The sequence below is a fragment of the Rhineura floridana genome, chromosome 4 (assembly GCF_030035675.1).
Source record: "Rhineura floridana isolate rRhiFlo1 chromosome 4, rRhiFlo1.hap2, whole genome shotgun sequence".
In the NCBI taxonomy this organism is placed as follows: Eukaryota; Metazoa; Chordata; class Lepidosauria; order Squamata; family Rhineuridae; genus Rhineura; species Rhineura floridana.
The window spans coordinates 147,955,414-147,977,412 of NC_084483.1; the positions used below are offsets into that span (position 1 = coordinate 147,955,414).

General features: G+C 37.9%; 1 protein-coding gene across 4 annotated transcripts in view; it reads right to left on the reverse strand.

Annotated features, from left to right (window-relative positions):
* STRN (striatin) overlaps positions 1-21,999 on the reverse strand; it is a 72,435-nt gene that overhangs the window by 6,395 nt on the left and 44,041 nt on the right. For 2 of the 4 annotated variants that reach the window (XM_061624708.1, XM_061624711.1), the window contains exons 7-18: positions 21,503-21,638; positions 18,219-18,329; positions 14,365-14,451; positions 13,678-13,821; positions 9,393-9,529; positions 6,489-6,664; positions 5,645-5,692; positions 4,299-4,420; positions 3,705-3,872; positions 2,200-2,340; positions 1,811-1,918; positions 91-177 (exon numbers count right to left, since the gene is read on the reverse strand). In XM_061624708.1, coding sequence (XP_061480692.1) covers positions 91-177; positions 1,811-1,918; positions 2,200-2,340; positions 3,705-3,872; positions 4,299-4,420; positions 5,645-5,692; positions 6,489-6,664; positions 9,393-9,529; positions 13,678-13,821; positions 14,365-14,451; positions 18,219-18,329; positions 21,503-21,638 — 1,465 coding nt within the window. The remainder of the gene's footprint in view (positions 1-90; positions 178-1,810; positions 1,919-2,199; positions 2,341-3,704; positions 3,873-4,298; positions 4,421-5,644; positions 5,693-6,488; positions 6,665-9,392; positions 9,530-13,677; positions 13,822-14,364; positions 14,452-18,218; positions 18,330-21,502; positions 21,639-21,999) is intronic. The other 2 variants (XM_061624709.1, XM_061624710.1) reach the window with 2 other exon arrangements.

Genomic DNA, 21,999 nt, shown 5'->3' on the forward strand with positions numbered 1-21,999 from the left:
CTAGGTTAGACAAAGGGGGATATACATTTAGATTTGGAGTTACATTAAAGTTATTAATATAGTTCAAGAATGAATGTGGGATGTACTTACTGCCAGACATCAAGTACAAGCCATTAGGATCAACAGCTAAACTAGTAACTGCATCCAAATGGGCAACCATGGAATGGATCAATTTCCCTTTGTAATTAAAGATAAAATTTGTTTTTTAGTAACTTGTCATAAATTAATGCAATACAGAGCTTTAGCAGAGATTATGCAAGATTACATTTATTCCAAGGAGATTAGATTAAGTATACCACCTAATTATTCTCATCAAGACAGAAGATCTTAAGAGTTTGAGCATAGTCTATCTTCCCTCTCCCTTTGGCAAGTAATCACTGTGCTGTTCAGTTTCACCTTCAGTGTTATTTCCTAGCGCTCTGCTTTCCAAACTGGATATCTGAAGTACAGGGTTTTTTTCCTAGATTAAGAACGTGAAAGCATTGTTCACTTTTACACTCAAAATAGCCCTGACAGAAATAAGCAGACATCCTCCTTACAACTGCCACACAGATTGCCACCCCTACACATCCCACTTTCCTCCTTTGCCCAGTCAATCAGGAATGGAACAGCTTGTTTCTGGGCAGTGGTTCTGCTTCTGGGAGTTCCTTCTGCAGGCTGCATCAGGGAATCTCAGTGCACCCTTATTCACTGTTTCATGATGTTACTGTTCATGTAGGAATGGAGGTAGGAAAATTAACAATGCATGGGGTCACACTATTCTAATGCATAAGAGGCAGATACATCCATCAGAGTGCATGACTTTTTCCAAGGCACATTTCAGCACCTCTACTGCAGACTAGTGTACCCTGGCACATATCTTGGGAATCTCTGTCCTAAATAACATTATAATCAATAGAAGTTAAACTGTAGAAGGGCCAAGGGTGGATTCTCACATAACCAGGGACAAAATATATAAATATCATCCATCACTTGTGCTGAATCCATGCAAATATATTTTGCAATATTCCCCTTTAAAATAAATGGAAGCGAAGATGCAATCCTGCCTTTGGTGCTACTTTTATATATTGTAAAGGGTAAAGTAGAGATTTATACAAGTGCTCCCTTCATAATTAATACAGTATGTTAATCATTCATATGTACTCTTTTGTTGTTGTTATTTAAGTGCAAAACAAAACCCACCTGAGCTCAGATCGCTACATCAAAACAAAGGCAGCTCGACTCATGGAAAGCATAGTCTGAATTCGTAGGCAGCTTAGATATGAGCTTTTGCAAGCCGCAAGACTCAGGCTATCTAGTGGCTCAGGTTTAACAAAGTTGCTTGTATTAACTCTTACTACTGATCCTTTGCCAAGCTATAAAGGAAACACCTGGACTGATTTTAAAGGGTTGAGTAACAGAGTTCATTAATACTGTGCCTAGTTTTAGAATATGATATAGTGTATTCTCCCCTAACAGATTATTAGAAAGATGCACACACAAAAACGCATCCATAAGCTTTGACAGCAATCCTGTCTTTGCAGTATGGAAGTCTGGGATGCATAAATCTCCCCCATGATCCTGTGGATCATCTACTTTTTGTGTCAAAGACAAGTATCAGGGATTTCCTGGGTGGGATGTTAAACCGTAATGCAAATGTTGTGCTTCCTTCGCACAGCCAATAGGTCTTTAATCCACTAGTCTGTTTTACAACCCAGAGAACTTTCAAATCTCAATTTCAAGATATACCCCCTAATAATGAGATGTTAAGACTTCAGACAATTTCATGATATTATTGCAGTATGACACACCAGGGGAAGATAATGCTTACCTGTGTTATTGTCATAGAATTTGATGTGTCTATCCTCATGGGCTGTAATACTAATTGGAAGAGTTGGATGGCTGATTACTTTGTTTATTTGGCAAGAAGTGCTGACTGCTAAAGGAATAAACAAACACAAACGTAGTCAACTCAGAACAAATCGTAAGTCACATAAGCTACTGGAAAGACTAATGGTTTTGTAACCCAATCTGGTGCAAAAACACTTTCATGATCCAAAATATTGTGTTCAGCCTACTCAATCTACTTGCACCGTAAAATGCTAATTCAATGTATTGGATGAGTAACCACCAACCCCCTTCTCAAACAAAACAAAACAAAACAAAACCCCTGAAATATTCTCTCCCCCCAACACCCTGCCCCACCCTTTGGATACATACTATTATCTACGTTGGACTCCAAAGTAAGAACACGTTGTCTTGTTTCCATATTAAAAATGCTTGTATGCCCACTGCCAAACGATACTACCATGTGGCTTGGGTCACTGCTCACAAGGTCCACAGAAGATGGAATCCCCAACTCTACAAAAGCAGAATAGTGTCAGGAAGAATAGCAAATTTAGTCTATTAGCTATTGCCTGAAAGCATCCACATTCATTCATTTTAGTGTTGCTAATCAAGCAACCACTTCAAATTTTTCAGCAAGTTGGTAAAAGCAAGAAATATGACCCACTACACAGGTGTATGAATGTTGGAATATTAGAAATCTGTTTCATTCAGTACTGCACCATTAATCCTCAAACCAAAGTTACACTTACATAGGTATCAGCATCTGCTCTAACTGGAGATGTATCAGTGCCCATATGTAAGAAGAAGAAGAAAAGGGCAAAGCATCAAGAGCTATTATACTGACTGAGTAATGTACCACAAGGATCATATGGGCTAATAAGGCGTGGGCAACTACAAAAGCGATGGGAAGGCAGAGGCGCTCTAGGTATACCAGTCCTTCTACAAGGTCCATGTGAGGCACACTGCTAACGTGGGTATCCTAGAATCTAATGGTCAAAAAGTTTTTAATGGTTTCCACTGTGTAAACTGCAATCCTAAAAGTACTTGTGCAATTTTCAGACTGCCTACTATTTATTTGATTTGATCTTAAGGAAGATTTATAAATTGCTTAATCACCAAACTCTAAGCAGTGTACTATGGAGCAGTGCCACAGAATGATAGGATTAGTCCAGAATAAGCAGCTTGTATATTGAACACTGAGACCACATAATACACAAGCAATTAGCAGCAGCTACAATTTCCTCCTATTTCTACCTGTCTGAAACCTCATTACAGTAGCCTGCATTTTTTTACAATCCAGCATTTTTTTTTACAATGCCAGTAATTACAATTTCTGGAAACAAAGCAAACTACCTTCAGTAGATTTTACAGGAACAGGCTATATTACTACAATCTCTATCAAGAAAAGACACAGGATTCTCACTTCAATTAAGAGAAAAATTGCAAGATTTAAATATAGTAAATTGCTATAGAACTTACTATTGCATTATTGCTATAAAATGAATCTTTCACATGGCCCCAAATAAATGATTAAAAAAAAGAAAATCAGCAGACATTTTCTAGTAACAGTTGCTACTATAAATAACTGTAAGATTGTGTGTACACACATCCTTCAAAACAAATGCAAAAGGCAAGTGTGGTTTTGATTCTCATCCTTAGAAGTGTAAACACAAACAGTAAACTCTAATTTTAATGGCTAGAGGAATTGCATCTTTTCCCAGCAAGCTTCAGTGTAGTGATGCTGGGAATCTACTATCAATATTCAACTGTATACTATAAACAATCTATCTGTATTACATAATTATATCACAGTCTGGTTTTAAACAGAAACACTGATAATTAAAATGATGCTACAACTCAGAAGATTTATTAAATACCTTGATTATCATTAAATATATTCAGAGCTGGAGCACTCTCCAAAGCTTTCCATAAACGTATAGTGCCATCTGCTGAACAAGAGAGCAAGCGCTGGTGTGTTCCACTGTAAACCAAACCCCACACTGCATCTGTGTGGCCTACAAATGCACCTCTTAAGACAGAAGGATCTGTGAAAAAAGTTACACGTTAAGATAAAATCAAGTGTTTTAAAAAAATACTTCAGAATTTTTGTGCGCTGTTAAGATGTTCTAATGTCAGTATCTGTTTAAAAATCCTCTAGTTTTCCCTTAATGGCAACATTCTTGATGACATTGATCGCTGACTCATCCCCTCCCCAAAACAAACATATCATGACATCCTTCCATATATTTTTCCTGTTTATAAGACCCTAAGCCAATGTTGCTTCCAAATGACACAATTATCTCACATCATCTCTTCTCTGGCATTTCTGTTTCACCAGTTTCCTGTTGCATTTTGTTTCTTAATATATCATTTTTTCCTTATTTCGTATTGAGATACACTGCATTCAACAAGCTGTCATGCATTTTTGATGTGGAAAAAAAATGGAGCTTGCCAAAAGAAGGAACACGTACCATAGGAATCATAAGGGTCAATATTTGGGTTTGTAGTATTCCAACCCTGGATGAGGCCATCAGTTCCCCCACTATAACACTGCTCACCAGTATTACTCATTACCACACAAAGCACTGGACTGCTGTAGGAGGAAGCATGTCAAAACAATACTGATTTAGTGAGTTTTATTTCTAATGGCAGCTTGTATTATTTATTTATTATTTATTTACATTTCTAGACCGCCCTATAGCAGAAAGCTCTCAGGGCGGTGTACAACAAATAAAATCACAATTAAAATATGAGCAAGTGTGAAAAATACAATACAATTATAAAAACATTAAACATGATAAAAATCCGAAATAGAATTGCCATTGAGTTTATAAATTAAAATCCATATTAGGTTTAAAATTAAATGTAAAATGTTTAAAAAGCCTGGGCGAAAAGGTAGGTTTTTACCTGGCGCCGAAAAGATAACAAAGAAGGCGCCAGGCGTATCTCGTCTGGGAGGGCATTCCATAGTTCGGGGGCCACCACCGAGAAGGCCCTAGATCTAGTTGTTGATCTCCGGGCCTCTTTATGTATTCCAACCCAATCAATGCCACACAAGCATATACAGGCATGCAATAAAAATTATCTATGTACATATTTTTCTCTGTGCATTGGAAATGTGCACAAGCCGTTCCAACACCTGTCTTATCTCTGTTCGTAAAGGAGAACTCCTAAGGCAGGGGACTACAAGTCCCATCATTCCTGACCCTGGGCTCTGCTGACTTAGGCTGAGAGGAGTTGCAGTTCAATAGCATATGGAGCGCCAGAGGTTCTCTATTCCTGTCCCAAGTACTCTCCCCAAAACCTACTTCTCTGCTGAGAGGGACCATGTCCCTTGTTTCTTTTCTGTCACTTCTCCTTAGTTTTCTCCAACTTCCACATGGATGCTAAACAATCCAGTTGTTTCTTTCTTTTGATCACCCCCCCCCCTAACCAAAGGGCTAAAACAGCTAAGCCCTCTTGGTAAAGAAGTGTCTTCTCTGTGCTCTGTATAGTACATGGCAAAATATTGGCACTACACAACAGAAAGAGCAAAGGGCTAGGATCAATAAAGGCTAATGCAATCTGCCTGACCACAGGCTAAGCTGCAGCTCAGATTGCACCATCATATCAACAGACTGTAGCTTTTATGACCCCTGCCTTTTGGAAGAAGCAGTTCAGAAGCATATGAGATGAGTGGTGAGCACAAGATGAAGAAACCACACGACTATTTCATGGGCTGAGTCAACACATAGTTTATCCCATAAAAGGACAACTTTGTCAGGCATTGCAGTTATATTCTCTAATAATAAAAAGAGGTTCCTTAACATTTACTTACTTATGTGCCCTGAAAGTGTATATAGGTTCCACATCAAGAGAGGCACTCCTAAACAAAAATAAAAAGGAGAATCACAGGTTCAAAGGACATGAGCCACTGAAAAACATCTGTTAAGACATGAAAGAGTTAACTTCCAGGTTGCCTTAAACTCACAGAAAGCTTTTAAATATTTTTACTTCTATATGCCCACTAACAGCTCCTGACTCCCCACTGCCCCGTTTTGATAAGCTTTAAGTCCAATGTGCAGCCATTTCTTGTTCTGCAAAGTGTCTTTGGACAAATCATAATCACCAAAGTGTGCAAAATGACTCTGAAATTATCAGCAGGAGTGCTCTCAAAATTAATTTCAGTAGCCAACCACACAGAAAATATGACTTCTGCAAATCTAATGAACAGTCAAAGAACTAACCAGTTCTTGTTATGATAACTTCTACCAGGCTATTTTTTTAGTTGCTGCAAATACCAACGGATGATTTCCAATACTCTTAAGGTATAGGAGAATACTGAAGGCTATGGTGAAGTTCATTTTTCTTACTTTGGCAACTGGACATACTTTAAACACTCCTAGGATCTTTATTTTCTTCTGTATAAGCATGTATTATACACAAATACATATACACATACAGCCATGTAATTTATAAGACTTGACTTTACAAAGCTGAAATCTCAATTGGCATGTATTCTGGAAGAGAAACAATATTGTTCAACCCCATAACTGAGTCAGTAGATTATTCCAGGATATGTTTAATCAGTCCTAATCTGGTCATTCTATTGCTACTATGTTTCTACAATGAGTAGCCTACAGATTTAATCTCCATGTATCTTTTAACAATCACAATCTTACTTTTTTGCTGGAGAAGTTTTCTGAAAATTCCACATTTTTAATGTATGGTCTTCAGATGCTGTAATTAACACTGGTTCAACTGGATGGAAAGCAAGACCTCTTATTCCATCAAAGTGACTCCTCAAGGTAAACTTGGGATTCCAAGTCTTCCTCAGGGCATCTTTATTGTTTGCTATCTGTTGTACAGAAACAAAACAAACCCTTCAGTTTAGGCAATGGAAGGGGGAAAGAAATCAAAACAGACAATACATTTCACTTTTCTGTTGACAAATGCAAAGTTAGGACTTTGTGCTAGAAAATCTAACAAGGTAAAATGAAGATGGAATTGTTTTTTCCTATTAAAGTTAACTCACCAGCTATTGGAGGCAACAATAAAAAATAGCAACAAGAGCTGTACAACCTGTACTGGTAGACCAAAGTTCAAATCCCCACTCAACCATGAAACTTTCTGGGTGACCTTGGGCCAGTCACAGTCTCTCAGCCTAACCTACCTCACTGGGCTGTTGTGAGGATAAAAAGAAGAGGGGGGAGAACCATGTAAGCCACCTTGAGCTCATTGGTGGAAAGTGGGACGTAAATGTAATAAAGATAAAAAAAATAAAAAATAGTGTAGCCTGCAAAACAACATGAGATATAACCTCAAGGGAGCAGATATTCTCTTTTTAAAATACTCAGCATATCTTTTGAATAATTTGAAAGCTACTTATATAGGTTCTAACACTGCCCCTCATTTTACTGGTCCCCTCTTTTCTTCAACTTATCTTTACTCTGAATGCTTTTACTTCCCATAAAATCCTGTATATATTATTAGATGTTTATGTATCCTCTGTTCACCTCCCCACTAGTCTATATGCACAAGAAGTGGCTTCTTTAAGTATCTGCAAGGTAGTGTCATTGTTATATCTTCCTTAAAACATACCTCACAATTGTTTTATTTATATAACTTTTCCATCCAAAGGCCTTAAAAGTGGCTTACAAAATGACTACACTAAAATATTAAATATAATAAAACATTTTATTAGTAGTAGTATCATCATCATCCTGCCGTTCCTACCAAAGGCAAAGCCCAGGGCAGCAAAAGTATCTCAACAAAATATAATACAACAATTAACCAATAATAAACAACCACAACAACAAACTGAAAGCCCAGCAAAATAAAATTGCCTTCACAGCTCAAATGAAGAAGGAACAAGTTCTACAGCCTTAGCACTGCTCCTGAAAAGGCCCTGTCTCAAGTCACCACGAACCACATATCCAATAGTAGCAGGATGTGAAGGAAGGTCTCAGCTGATGACCTCAACAGGTGGACAGGTTCATATGGGAGGTGCTACGTTTGGTTCCTCTGAAAAGCCTTCAGAGGTATATGCAGTTAATGGCCATCAACAAATCATTTATCTTGGCCATGCATGACAAAAGGCATCTAGGTGTCATTTTCAGAGTAGCAGTCGCTACCCAGTTTTAAAATATCTGCAACACCAGAACATTCTCCTATAAACGAACATCCTTCAAGAGACAGCACAGACATTATTAGTAGGACTTTATGAAGACTATACATATGAAACGCAATTGTTAAGTTATAAATGTAAGAACACCCATATTAATGCAAGCATTCATATTCTTATCAGGATATTTAAATGGTTGCATGCTTTATTAATCTTGCATGTGGAATTTATTTATTTAAATTTAAATTTATAATCTGCCCTTCCTCCCAAAGGAGAAAATTATGATTTTTCTGAACTACCCAATGTATAGGAATGCAAAATTCCCAAAGTCTGGTCGCCAGAAGCAACCATATTATCTGGTACCTAAGACAGAGAAAAACAATGTTATCCTCCCACTGCAAAGTGAAGGAACACCATTACACTCAAGTGGTTAAACAGCAGAGGTCAGGTTTGGCTACAGGTTGCACTACATACTCTGCATGGCAATTCCAGCCAGGTGGGAGGAAATACCTGCAATTATCCTATCATTGCTGCCTAACATTTTCATTGAGAGACAGAAAGGAATTAAGAAGGAAGGTTGGAGGAAGAAAAAGAAGAGGGAGAAAAGCAGAAAGAGAGAAAGAAAAAGGAAATGAAGAAACAGATGAAGGTAGCAACAGAATGAGAGAGAGAAGGCAGTAGCAACCACTGGACATATTTATGTGTCACAGTAAGCCAGACTTTCTGGCTTATCATAGCTTCTTGAGCATCATGCACCGCTCCTGCATTGTTCTTCCTTGGTATGAGTGAGATATATAAACTAGGAAGCCTTGGCTTTGCATTTCATTCAAACCTGGAAATGTGGTGTGCTGCTTCCCGACTACCCAATATGGTTTGTTGCTGAATTGCTGATTCTGGTTTGAAAGGAGGCAACAAACAATGATCCATGGTTTGCATATAAATGTGGAGCTAAGGCTTCTTGGTTTCTGTCTTCCATTTACACCAGGGGAGGAGAGAAGCTGGACATTTACAGTAAAGCATGGTAAGCCAGAAAGGCTCGCTCACCATGACGTGCGAATGCAGCCACTGTGATTGTGTTGGACAACATTATGTTGCATTAGAGGAAACTGGTGAGTGAATGTTACCAATAGTTTTCATCCAGCATTGTTTACAAGATATTTTACCATCTCTACTTATGTCTGTCCTTGTAACACTCCTATAATGTAGATCAAAAGGCCCATAGCTCAATGGTAGAGCACATGCTTTCCATGCAAAAGGGTCCCAGGTTCAGTCCCCTGAATCTCTAGATAGGACTGGGAAAGACCCTTGTCTGAAACCTTTTGAGAGCCTCTATCAGTCAACATAGACAATACTGGCTTAGACAGACCAATTGTCTGACTTATAATAAGGCAGATTCCTATTTTCCTATGCCCCATCACAATTTTTCCCCTTGATAAATAAACAATGACAAACCAGCACTTACATCATATGTAAGAGAATCTGCTTCATTGGCTACTGTAAGGCCTGCCAATTCCCCAAGACCAAGCTCACTTTCAAGGGCCTCATCTGCTCCCATAATGAAAGATTTTCCAGATGAAGGAGGGAATGTTAACGCTTCCACTAAAAGAAAAGCAAGTAAATGCTCCATAAAAATCAAAAGCTATGTATAAGCAATTTAATGGGAAATTCAATTTAGTAGCCTCTTTACAAAAGACAAAGTGAAATTTTGTTAACATTAATGAAGCAGCATTAGCAGGATCCAATGTCTGTAAAAAATAAACTTCTTAAATACACATCGCTTGGAAGCTACATTGCTCAGAATTGTTCAAAACAATCAGGTACAAAAAGAGGAAATACAGTATTGTTTGACCAATTGCACTAATATTTCTGCAAGAGACTTCCAGGGCCTGTTGGTTCATTACATTCTATGAAGAAACTTTAACTGGTATGGATTTGACTCTTACCATCATAACCCTCACATTTTCACAAGATGAAAAGTAACAAGATAAAATTTGTATTTTGAAAAAGATTACTTAAACAATTTAATTAATATTAGAATACAAGCAGACCTACAACCCACACTTATTCTTGGTTAAGGCTGCAATCCAATACATGTCTACACAGCATTAAGCTCCGTTGGGTTCAATGGGACTTACTCGCAGGTAAGTGTGTATTGGACTGCAGCCTAATAGAAACTAAAAGCACATTAGAAAAATGAACCCTATTAGAAGCATCCCTTAGTAGAACTTTTTCAGTAATGGCACCCTTAAAATGGAACATCCTCTCCATTCTGTTTAGTTAGTTTTTTAAATAAAATTAAAATATGTTTTTACATATGTTTTGTTTTAATATATTTTAAAGTCTGTTTTTTACATGTTTTAGAGTGTTTTTAGTGTTTAGTATGCTGCCCTGGGCTCCTTCTTGGAGGAATATACATTTAATAAATAAATAAATAACAAAGCACATCTACAAAAAAAAAACTGTTTGAAGATAAATGTATAAAGAAGCCAAATTAAATCTTCATATTAATGTTGTACAATAGTTAATATCTGTTTTATATTTTCTTGTGGCTCAATTTTGCTTACTTTTAGGTGCCAGGTTCAAACAATCCCTTTTACGACTATTTTTAATTAACGGCACTGTTGATGTTTTTTATTACTGCTCCAGTGTACTGATTATTCCTGTTTGATTTTCTGGAACCACCTCCTGTTTTGTGTTTTATTGTTTGTATTTTATGATTTCTTATTCAGAAAATATTTGCAAATGTTTTGTTAAAATGAAGGGGAGGAATATAAGTATTTAATTTTTTTTAATAATTTCTAGACGGTGAATTTTTTGCATTTTCTTGGCAAAATACTACTGCTATATCCAACGCAGCACTGTTAATATTAAATTCTTTTCCCAATATGTGTGCTGGTGCTTGGGGGTCAGTGGAGACAGCCATAGGAAAACCTTTCCACTTTTTTTAAGGGGGAAAGCATGGCCTCCAAAGAACTGATATTTAAAGGAGGGGCACCCTCTTTCATAATACTAGAATTCAGGGACATCCAATGAATCTGAATATTGGAAGTAGAGGACAGAAAAAGAATTTCTTCACACAGTGCTTAGTTAGCCTATGGAATCCACTCCCACTATAGGCGGTGATGGCTACCAACATGTATGGCTTTAAAGAGGATTAGACAAATTCATGGAAGATAACGCAATGAATAGCTACTAGCCATAATGGCTATGCTCTGCCACCACCCCTTCTGAATATAGTTGTAGATCCTGCTTATGGGCTCCCCATAGGGGCATCTGGTTGGCCACTGTGAGAACAGAGCGCTGGACTACATGGGCTTTTAGCCTGATTTAGCTGGTTTTTATGTTACTATATAATCCCACTGATTTCAGTAGAAGAATTTAGCATCTGCTTAAATTTCTTCTACTGAAATTTAAGGGGGTAAAAATAAGGCTGGATCATACCCAATATCTTTTTCTAAAAAGAAAAACAGTACATTTTGAATGCTAGGAAAACGCAACTGAGTAAAAACTGTGAATTTGTTGGGAAGAGGAAAAGGAGATCACTTGTCCTAAAAGCCCTAAATCCCTCCAGAGGTTTGCTAAACATCAAATACCCATTCTAAAATCAGAGGTAATCTTCAGCCAAATCGTGTGATGGTAAAAGCAATGTCAAGACACCACTCTGAAATGTCATAACACCCATAGGAATTCATTTAGCCAACTAGCAATCAAGTGGAAAAGCTAGCACCTAGGTCTTTCCAGCAGTGAATCCAAAATGGGATGGAAGAAAATGTTCCAAGTAGAAGGAGGAAATCCCACACACACACACTTCAAAGTGTTGCTAAGTAACATTTTCCTTTTCAAAGCATATCTTTTAAGCATGTGGGCTGTGATCATTATGTGTTCAGCACTTGGTATATCCAGCTCTTTACATGCATTTCTTAAAATGAAACCAGAAGAAGCTGCTTTAGTCAGACTAAGAGCAAATACATGACAAAGCATATTTTCTATGGAGAAATCTGGCCAGGCAACAATTTTAGCTAGAGGTAGCTGGGTCCAGTTCACCACTGGATGCAAAAGCCTCGGGAGATTTTAGGGACACTATCTGGCAGCATTCAAGTTGGATGCATTATTTCTATAAACTCTTGCCTTGCACATCAGCTGTGACTTCTGCCGCTGCAGCAGCTTGAAAAGTGCCATCACAATAACTGAAGTTGCAGTGGTTGTACAAAAAGCCCCCATGTGGATGTGCTGGTTTACACAAATGGTACCTTCAGGAGATACCCATCAAGTATAAATTGTCCCTTAAACTTTAAAAACTCAAAGGTATTTTCCTGGAAGACCTGTTAATGAAAGCCAATTATTTAGCTTGTTTACAGTGGAACAGTGATGTTTTTATATCAAGGTGGGGGACAGACTTCAAGCTTACAGGATACACTTCATTTTTTACTAAAACGCCAAGAGCTACCAACTGGAGACAGGTGCAGAAACATACACTTAGAATTAATGATTCTGAACTCAAGATTTTTTTCTGAGTACCAAAACTTGGCTAAGCTCACAGACCTTCCACACAAAAATCTACTCCTGGTTACTTCCCTCCCCACCCTTCTTCATTTTTTTTCTTCAAGCCCACTCCCTTCCCTAAATCCCTAGCTTTCTTAATTAAGGCAGCATGATTTAAGAGGGAGTCATTTTGTTGCCGTTGCTAGACAACTGGGAGCTGGACACCTTGATCACTCTACTTTAAATGATCCAGAGTTAATCAGTCATTCCAGATCTACCTTCAGCCCATGCCTGCTATAGATATAACTAAGGTGCATTAAGGGTTGATTCTGTAATTTCAGTTTGTCAAGTCCTGAAAAAAATTGCTTAAAAACTAAAAATTTTCAGGATGTAGTAATTTTGCAGTTTTGCAACACTTAGGGAGTGCTTTCCCACTTCAGAAACAGTTGTGTGTAATAACAGGCTTGGGATAGTCAAAGAAAGGGGTATGCTAGTATATTAATTTATACAAACTAGGTGTGGAGCTTTCCGTCAATTACTTAAGTTAGACTAATTAATTAAGAACATTTAATCAACTAAAAAGATGACCCCAAATAACTGGGCAACAAATTTTTAAAAAGAAGTAGATAGCATATGTATTTGTAATACAAATACTTATAGAAAGTACAGCTGGCCAGCTCCATCCTATCATTCTCCCTTTGCTCTCACATAGAAGGGAATGCTTTTTCTAAGATTATGTTTGCCACAACATACATCATTTAAAAGCAATGCCTGCCTCTAGCTCCAGAACCCATACACAAAGTTTACAGATAATTGACAAACACTCAAATTAACTGATTTAGATTCCTTTAATTTAAAAGCAGGGAACCTTTTTAGCCAAGCAGGCCAGATTGTTATCTTGCCCAACCCTCACAGGCCAAATCTGACAGGTGGTAGGAGCTGCACACCTATCACCTGCATGTCCTGATATTAGGTGACCTTTTTCCCTGCAAGAGTCCTGAGAAGCCCTTTTCAAAGTACTACTTTGCAGTGTTTTTACAAGGGCCTTACAGGCACCATTAACTAGCTGATCAATGGTGCCTGCTTTCATTTGAGCTAGGTTTATACCTGTCCCACACCTGATATCAGGGTGTAGCTTGTCTGAAATGCCCTCCCCGATCAAATGGGGAGGTCTGGCAGGCCTAATTAGGCCTGGGGGGCAGAGGTTCCCCACCGCTGTTTTAAACAAACAACAGCCCTAATGCCCCCCTTACACACACACTTACCTTCATCTGTTCTATTGATCTCTTGCTCAATAAGCCGTGAAGTACTGGGTCTGGTGGGTGGTACAACAGATGGCTGTAATGCAGGCAGATCATCAACATCTCTCAAATTAGCAAGCATATCTTGTAATTTTGACCTGTTGGGCCCTGGCCAAAAAACAAAAACATGCAAAAATGTTTTGTAAACCCTAATAAAAGTAGTGTTACTATTAACAAACATGTTATTCCAACAATAATGACGATGAGTGCTATCTGTAGCAAAAAAGGTGTACTTGAGTGAATTGATGAGCCCTGCTTTCAACAGTAACTGAATTTATGACAAGAAGTAAAGTGCTCTGAAGAGGAAGAGATGAAAACTGAGATTTTGCACACACACTTTTGTTCACTTTATAGGCTTGTGCATGAGAAATGTAAAATACAGCCAAGTGACAGCAAATGATAAAACAAAATTTGTTTTTCGGTCTCCAAAAGCTATAACACTTGTGCATTAATTTTTTGCACAAGTTTTGAAACTTTCACAAAATTGTGTAGGACTGTAGCTTTTATTTGTTGTGCTACAATCTAAACAATGACAGTTACTTTAAAAAAACAAAACAAAAAACAAAACAAAAATAATCAAGCAAGAGTCACTAGCTTTGTTCTTCCTGAAACTACATGTGGTGAAGACCCAATGCCCTTCTCAACACTTACCTGCATTTTGCTCCATCATTTTCCCACATCCCTGTTTTGACTGTTTTATATAGGACTGAGGCTGAAACATATCTTCGGTAGTTTTTCCTGTTGTAAGTTTAATTAAGAATGGGAAAATATCTTACCCACAGTCCATAACCGTTTTTCCTAATCTAGTAAATAATACAGCTTTTTCTAGTAAGACTAAAGTGTATTCTAACACAGCTCTGAACTTAACATTCTTCACAAGGACGTTTTACAATAGCCTTGCAAAATCACAGAACTTTCCTCATGCTCAATATTATTTGGTCCAAATCCTGCCATATTAACAGCAATCTGTAACTACTAATATTTATTTCAGACAATCGATGTAGGATTTTGCAAGACTATAACTAACGTGCAGGTCTGCAAATATACAAAATTGTACAGGTACGTACATTCATCATTAATTAAAATTAGATATGCTTTACAATGGAACATTCATGCCCCTAGATTTCCACTATTAATATTTCCTTCATCTAATAAAGCCAATTCATCACCATTTTAAACTATTCTATAAATAAACTATACAGAATTAATGCATCTTCCAAGAGTCTTTTGCCCTGAAAGATGCTGAATTTCCGTAATGGCAAAAAACTACTTGATTTCACTTAATTAAAATTCCTAACCCATTTTTCACATCAGGGAAATTTGGGGGTGGGGGGAGCAATTCCAGCCTTTCATCCATTACGCTTGCTTAAATATTTAGTTCTTTAGTTCAGAAAGAATTGTGCCGTGGATTTAAGATACAATTTTGTTCCACACACTTGATCAAAAATTTTCTAATCAAAGCAAACACTTCATCTCAAACCTGAAATTTCTTTATTTTAAACCACTGACATGTAGTCATTTTCTATGCAATGGAGGCCAATCTTTTTGCCAAGTATGCCCAGCCATGACCTGCCAGGTGTTTGGTAGCCCAACCTCCCACCCCAATCAGTTCTTGTACGTCTCAGGTAGGGAGCAAAAAGCAGATCTGTAGTGAGTCTCCAGTAGGCTACACTATACTGCTAGCGGGCTGCATTCAGCAAGGCAAGGTATAGAGGCCCATGTTCTAATATACTGTTGTTCAACCCTGGGTCCCCAGATGTTGTTGGACTATAACTCCCATCATTTGGCCATTGGCTAAGCTGGCTAAGGTTGATGGGACTTGTAGTCCAACAACATCTGGGACCCAAGGTTGAAGAACTCTGCTCTAATACAAAGTGCCACAAACACCCATACCCTATTCTTGTTAAATAAGACAAGATTAGCTACCCATGCTCTATTCATGTGTCACAATATTTAACAAGCTTGTAGCAATCCCCGAATGATGAGACTGGGGCGGGAGACAGTATATGGAAAAGGCCAAAGAGATTACTATTGCCAAAACTCACAACAGGGAATCTAGGAATGAACTTTCATTACTAGATCTGTTAACTTGTGCTGGCCACAACTAAGGCACAAGTATACCCCTTATGGGCCCGCACCATTGGAACAGGGATATGAATACTCCTTCTAAAGTATATCTTGGGATCAGTGGTTAGGTCTTCATCTGGTCCTGAGTAAAGCCTTTATTGTCTGGTGTCTCAGCCCTTATTAGCTAATCTGGGTGGGCTGGCAGAAGCCTTAGTATTTCAAAACAAAACAGAATGTGGGAAGCTGCCAGGAGATCTTGGATGCAGTCCCAGAAACACAGCTAACCCTTAAATGATGTTTTGGAGGAGTACACTATGTACAGTGTTTTGAAGGAATGGTTTGCAAGGTGACAGGACTGCTATAGGGGCATGGTACTTGTGTTAGTGCAGCTGAAGTGTTTCTCCATAACCAAAAAGTACATCAATCATTACTCAGATGGCAAAATCAGGAGATCTACAAAGTGGTTATACTTCAGTAAAGCACTCTCAAAGGACTAAAGGAGGAAGGCTTGCATCTCTTCTAAGAGAACCCTCCCTATGACTTCTGGTGAAAATATAGGCAACAGGCCAGATAATATATTTTAGAGACTATGATAGCCACACAGTAGAAGAAATAGCTGATGTGAAGAAGACGTTCTATTTCAGGTTTGTAGATGTGTGATGAGTGAGTATTCCAATCTGAGCAACAAAATAGAGGAATATTCCAAGTATTCCTCTTCACTCAAATTTCAGACTGTAGTGTGCCTTTTGCCTGTCAGTATCTCAGTATCTTTTAACACTACCCAAGATGTGTTTTTGCCCTGGTCCATGTTGGTCCTGTGATCCAATTTTAATATTAGCTGAAAAATTATTTATTCTATTACCTACTACAAGCTCACACAGACCAAGAGCCCCTGTAACATTCTAAAAGCTAGCATTTTAGCAAAGTACTTCTGAATAATAATGGGGAAAAGCTAATAGTTTTTACAAAATTGATAGAGGATTAACATTATAAATTAAGCATATTCTTACAATTGTAGCCTTGATTTTTCTGTGGATTGGTTTCATATAATTCCTACACAAATTCTCAGAATACAACTTCTGTGTATGAAATATAAACCTGAGGTTTCCATATTAAATATCTAGAAAGAATTGATTGCATATTTTGAGTGCACAGCTTCCACATAATGGATTTATATTTTAAAAGATGTAACAGAAAAAGTATGATACACAGGGCTAGAAATTAAACTTCAAATACTGATTCAATTGTTTGCCTGGTATTAAAATAGCACTCAACAGAATAAGGTGAAGTTCAAGTAGGACTGACTGATTGTACAAGCCTGTAAGATTTTTTTTTTCATTTCGAGCCCTGCATTCAAATTATGATAGCATGACTTGCATGTAGCAAACATTACATACAAACAAGGGTAGAAATTAATTTGTTTTTATCTTCCACTGCTGGATAAGGGTATGTCCAGACCAAATAACCAGTTTTCTGTCTACTTGTCTCTAGTGCTGCCATTTACAGATTGGTAGTGCACATATCTCCCCTCCTCCCAAAACTATGGGCTTTTCAAAAAAAAAAAAAATCTACCAAACATAGGCACTGTCCACCTTCCTACACTCCCAACTATGATATGCAGAAAAAAAGAGAGTGAAGGCATGAGTTATCTCCATTGGATTACAAAGGTTATAGCTTCACACAATCATGTTTACTTGGTTTAGAGGGGGTTGTCTCACGGCTCCCAATGAGAAATGAACAGTTGAAAGTTACAAGAGATGGGATAAGGTTGGTCTAAAGGTCTCTGTGTTGTAACTAACTTTTTTTTTTACTATCAGAAACACATTTTCCAATCTCCTTCAGTTTCAAATGTTTTTTGCCACACAACACTGGGGGCTGCTGTTCAAGAAACAAACAAATGTAAGCCATCCTTGGTTACATGAAAATAGCTGAATGGTTACTGTGAACTTGGTTGCATTCTCTACTGTGAGTAAGCACCCATATGTGCTAAAGTCGCTTCAAAAATCAGAGGAAACTATTAGTACCCATTAACTGAAGTATTAACTTCTGCACAAAGAATCCCAGAAATACAAACCTGCAGAGATCACACAATTAAGTATGGGGCTGCATGACCTCTCTGTAATATTGCTGGGTCTCTAAGTGACACAAAAGTTGGCTGGTTTGGACAAACCTTAGCAAGAAGTGTTTTATGGTAGCCAAAATTATATCTTAAAGCATCCCCCCCTTACTTTATCCAACTGGATAAAAGCAGTGTCCCCGACACCTCTGAATTTAAAGTACCATTAATTTCCACCCCTGGTAACTGAGAACAGGAAAGCAGTCAGGAGCAGCAAAGTAAAAGAGTAAGTAGTTTGAGGAAAACATTGAAAGAAAGATAGTATTTGGTGAAGTGAAAGAGGCAGAATTTATGAATTTAAGGTGCAATGTTTTCCACTTACTCTTCACCCCCTTTTTCCCCTTGCGCTCCTTTTTGTATTGTTCCTTCAGTTTGGTTATTACTCCCTGGTCCACATTCCAGGCTTCAGGCATGAGACACTGGTCTTCCTTTTCTAGATAAAGTAAAACAAATGAAAGATCCTCTTTATGTCATTTATTTATTTTATATTGAAAAAGTCAGCTGCCGCCGATCTATATGTCATTCATTTATTTGGTATCAAAGAAGGCAGCAGCAGCAGATCTATATCACTGTTTTAATGGCAACAATAAGGGTGCTGCAGTTGAAGGCCAAACTAGGTGTGATAGATACATGCTCTTTTTCACAAATCCACCTTGTTCATATAGCAGAGGGGAAGGATGTTGTCTAGCAGAACAAGCAGCATGTGGGAAAAGAGCCCCCGGTACAATGCCATACCTTCCCTCAGTGTTGTTCCAGCTCCTTTTCTCTGTTCTCAGTTCCCTGCTGTTGTCAGAGCCAAAAATAGGAAAAAGCTGCTGGAGCAACTGATTGTGGAGAAATAAAGTACAAATGGGGAGGGGAGAAAAGATCAGTGCCCCCCCTTGTGCACAGCATGTATTGTGAAAAGTAAGATCCACCCCATTCTGCTTTATTTGTGAATGGAGCCAATACGTGAATCCATCATGTCTGGTTTGGCTCCAAGCGCCAGCCTATGTCACTTGTTCAGAAATTCAGATAAAAAAATAATTCAGGGATGGTGTTAGCAATATTCAGTTTCTGTCCCCAACCCCTTATTCATTTCTGAGTGAAAAGACAATATTTCCTTTTAATTTAATTTGTTCTTCCAACACTTTCTCTTTCAGCCTCACTGTCCCTTATGTGAGTCTTTGGACACCAGCTTAATCTGACTGGGTTTCTCACATATTTTACAAGATAGATCAAAATAAATTACTTAAAATTCTTAAGAAAACAGGCACACTGCTGCATCAGACAGCAATAGAAACAACAAGTCTAGGCATTTTTTCCTGAATGTAGGTATGTATCTTATTTTGATTGCGATGTTCAAGCGCTGTAAGAATATACCTGCTCTCATTCACACAGTACAAATTATAAGATTTTACACCAGCTAGAGATAGCAGAAGGCACATACCTCTTTTCCCAGATGTTTCTACATTATGTGTTGATCAATGATGGAGAACACTTTATCCATTAACTGTTTTTTACAATCCAAAATAAGTTAATGCAACACATGGTTCCACAAACCACACGTTACACCAAGAATAAACCCTAGCCTGCATTAAAATGACAAGCATCCCCAACTACTGCAGTATGTTCATGACAGGTTCATAGCACTGCTGCTACCTCTGCAGATCTTGTGAAATGGCATTCCACCACCCCACACCTTTGGGGAAATATCACAAGAGGCAGTTGCTATAATCACATAACCCCAGATATTGTGTAAAATAGCATTTTGACTTGTCTTAACTCACTTTTACCTCTGGTTATACATCACAAGAGATTACAGACAAATTCACTTAAATGGTTTTTTTGAAAAGAAACCCATTCCAGTGCTTTCAGAGAAGTCTGTTCGTTGTATGAGCCAAATCTTCTTGCTCTATTAATCTACAGAACTATATTTTCTGTCTTCCATTGCTGAATACTGATGCACAGCAGGTATCCTCCTCTCAGACTTCAATCCTATGCACACTTACCTAGGATTAAGCCCCACTGAATTCCATGGGACTTACTTCAGGTAAAGCATGCATGGTGATTGTGCTACCAGAGCCCATGGACTGTAAGCCATGGATTCAAACGATGCCACTTGAATGGATGTGTGGGAAAGAAAAACAAAGCATAGCCAGATATGGACAGAATGGAGCAGAGGACATTCAGCAAGATGGTGGTTACCAAATCCAAAGGCTGGGAAACTAAGGAAAGGTGATCATCAAGTAGCTAATAAGGTAGGAATAGATGCAAAGTTTACCACAGTGCAGGGTAAAAAGGGCCAACCAATCGTGAATGCAACAGAAAATTCCTGAGTGATGCGAGTGGAGTTAAGTATCAGTCAAGGATACAATGGATACAGGACAGGAGTGCTCCCAAGTAAAGGAGCATGTCACACACGCAGAGAGAGAAACTGCTCTTCAGAGCAATGACAAATATGGGTACACATGAGTTTATAAAGGATTACAAGAATATCTGCAGGAAATCGGTTAGTATAATGGACCCTTCAGAAACAGATTGTAAAAAGCAAAGACACTATTTAAATCCTTTTTCAAATTATTTGTATTTGGCCAGCAAAATGCCATCAAGAAAATGCCAAGTAAAAATAATGTACATAAAAAGTGACAGGTAAGGAGATAGATATTCTGCATTTTAGATGCTTGTTGAAAATTTCTTTTTACTCTGGTCATACCCAGCTGAATTTTTAGTTTGCAGAAATACAATGAACAATTAATTATGCTTTGTAGTTTCTTTTTGAGGCTTCATCTTAATTACTTTTATATATTGTTCACCATTTAGATATTCTATATTAAGTAGTTGATACATTCTTAAAAATAAACAAACAGCTAAGGTAAAGGGAATACAAAGAATGAAACTGAACACAACACACACACAACTGGCTTCAGAAAGAATTTGGAAGCCCTGACTCTCATCTGACCTCTTTGCCCTGGTACAGGCTCGCATCTTCTGCCATTTTTATCCTATTTCCCTGCCTGAAGTCAAGAAGCTAATGTCAAAATTGACTCTATAAGGCTTATTCTGGCCCAAGGGCTTCAATGCCAAGGAATATCAAGAAGTGGGATTGGTCTATGTCTCAATTAATCTTTCACAACATGAGATTAACAGAAACCCTATGGCTGAACCAATTGCTGCTTCCTTCCTGGCCACCTGCTGAAACACAAGGTTATGACAGATGTGTGATCTACAGTATTCTCATACTGGGTTACCTCTTAACTCTGTACACAGCCAATCTCCACAGCACTGTGCAGTTAAGGCACTGTATCTGCCATATACTTGAGAGTTAGAAGTTTTTTTGTATGATGCTTTAATAATATTTCAAAAGAATAAAGCTAATATTTTTCTTACAGAAAAAAAACTAAGAAGTCAGAGCTTGCAACTAATTCAAACCATAAAAAGAAAGCAATAACCTTCAAGGAAGATATTTCTTCTAGATACTGTAGAAAATAAAGAAAAAGGGGATTTGGCAAGGTTTGTGTCACCCCAGAACTACAGCAGCATATCAATGATATTACAGCCTCAGTGTAAATCTTTTCATTTAACCAAGTTCCTGCATTTCTGGAGAGTTCCTTTTTACTTCCTTACCCCAGTCTGTACCATCTCCTGAACTTCTTGATTCTCCGTCTCCTTCATCAGATGTAGCCAAGAAATCAAACTCCTTCAAGGCTTCTTCAGTATCTTTGTCTTCACTGCTATCTGACAGCACCCTTTTCCTCACAATCTATAAAAATTAGATTAAATGTCTGTATTATTTCCTCACCTCTCTGCATAACTCTAAGCAAGTACAATTCAAGCAAGGAAAAAAACAGAAGGATGTATGCATCACTTTTCAATTGAAATTAACTGAAATATTGCCTATTATACAATCTTTACAACACAAGAGAATTTAATCACAGCTGTGTGTAATCATTTCAGAAGCTAGGAGGAGGCCAAGTGAGGCTTCTTCTAACTGGTCAGAAGGTAGCAAATTCAGCGTACTAGCATAGCTCTTTCCCTTTCTCATTTCCTTCTCTCTCTCTCTCTCTGACACAGGCACATGTTTAGCTGATAATTTATTCAGGTTGGAGAATTTCTTCTTGAGG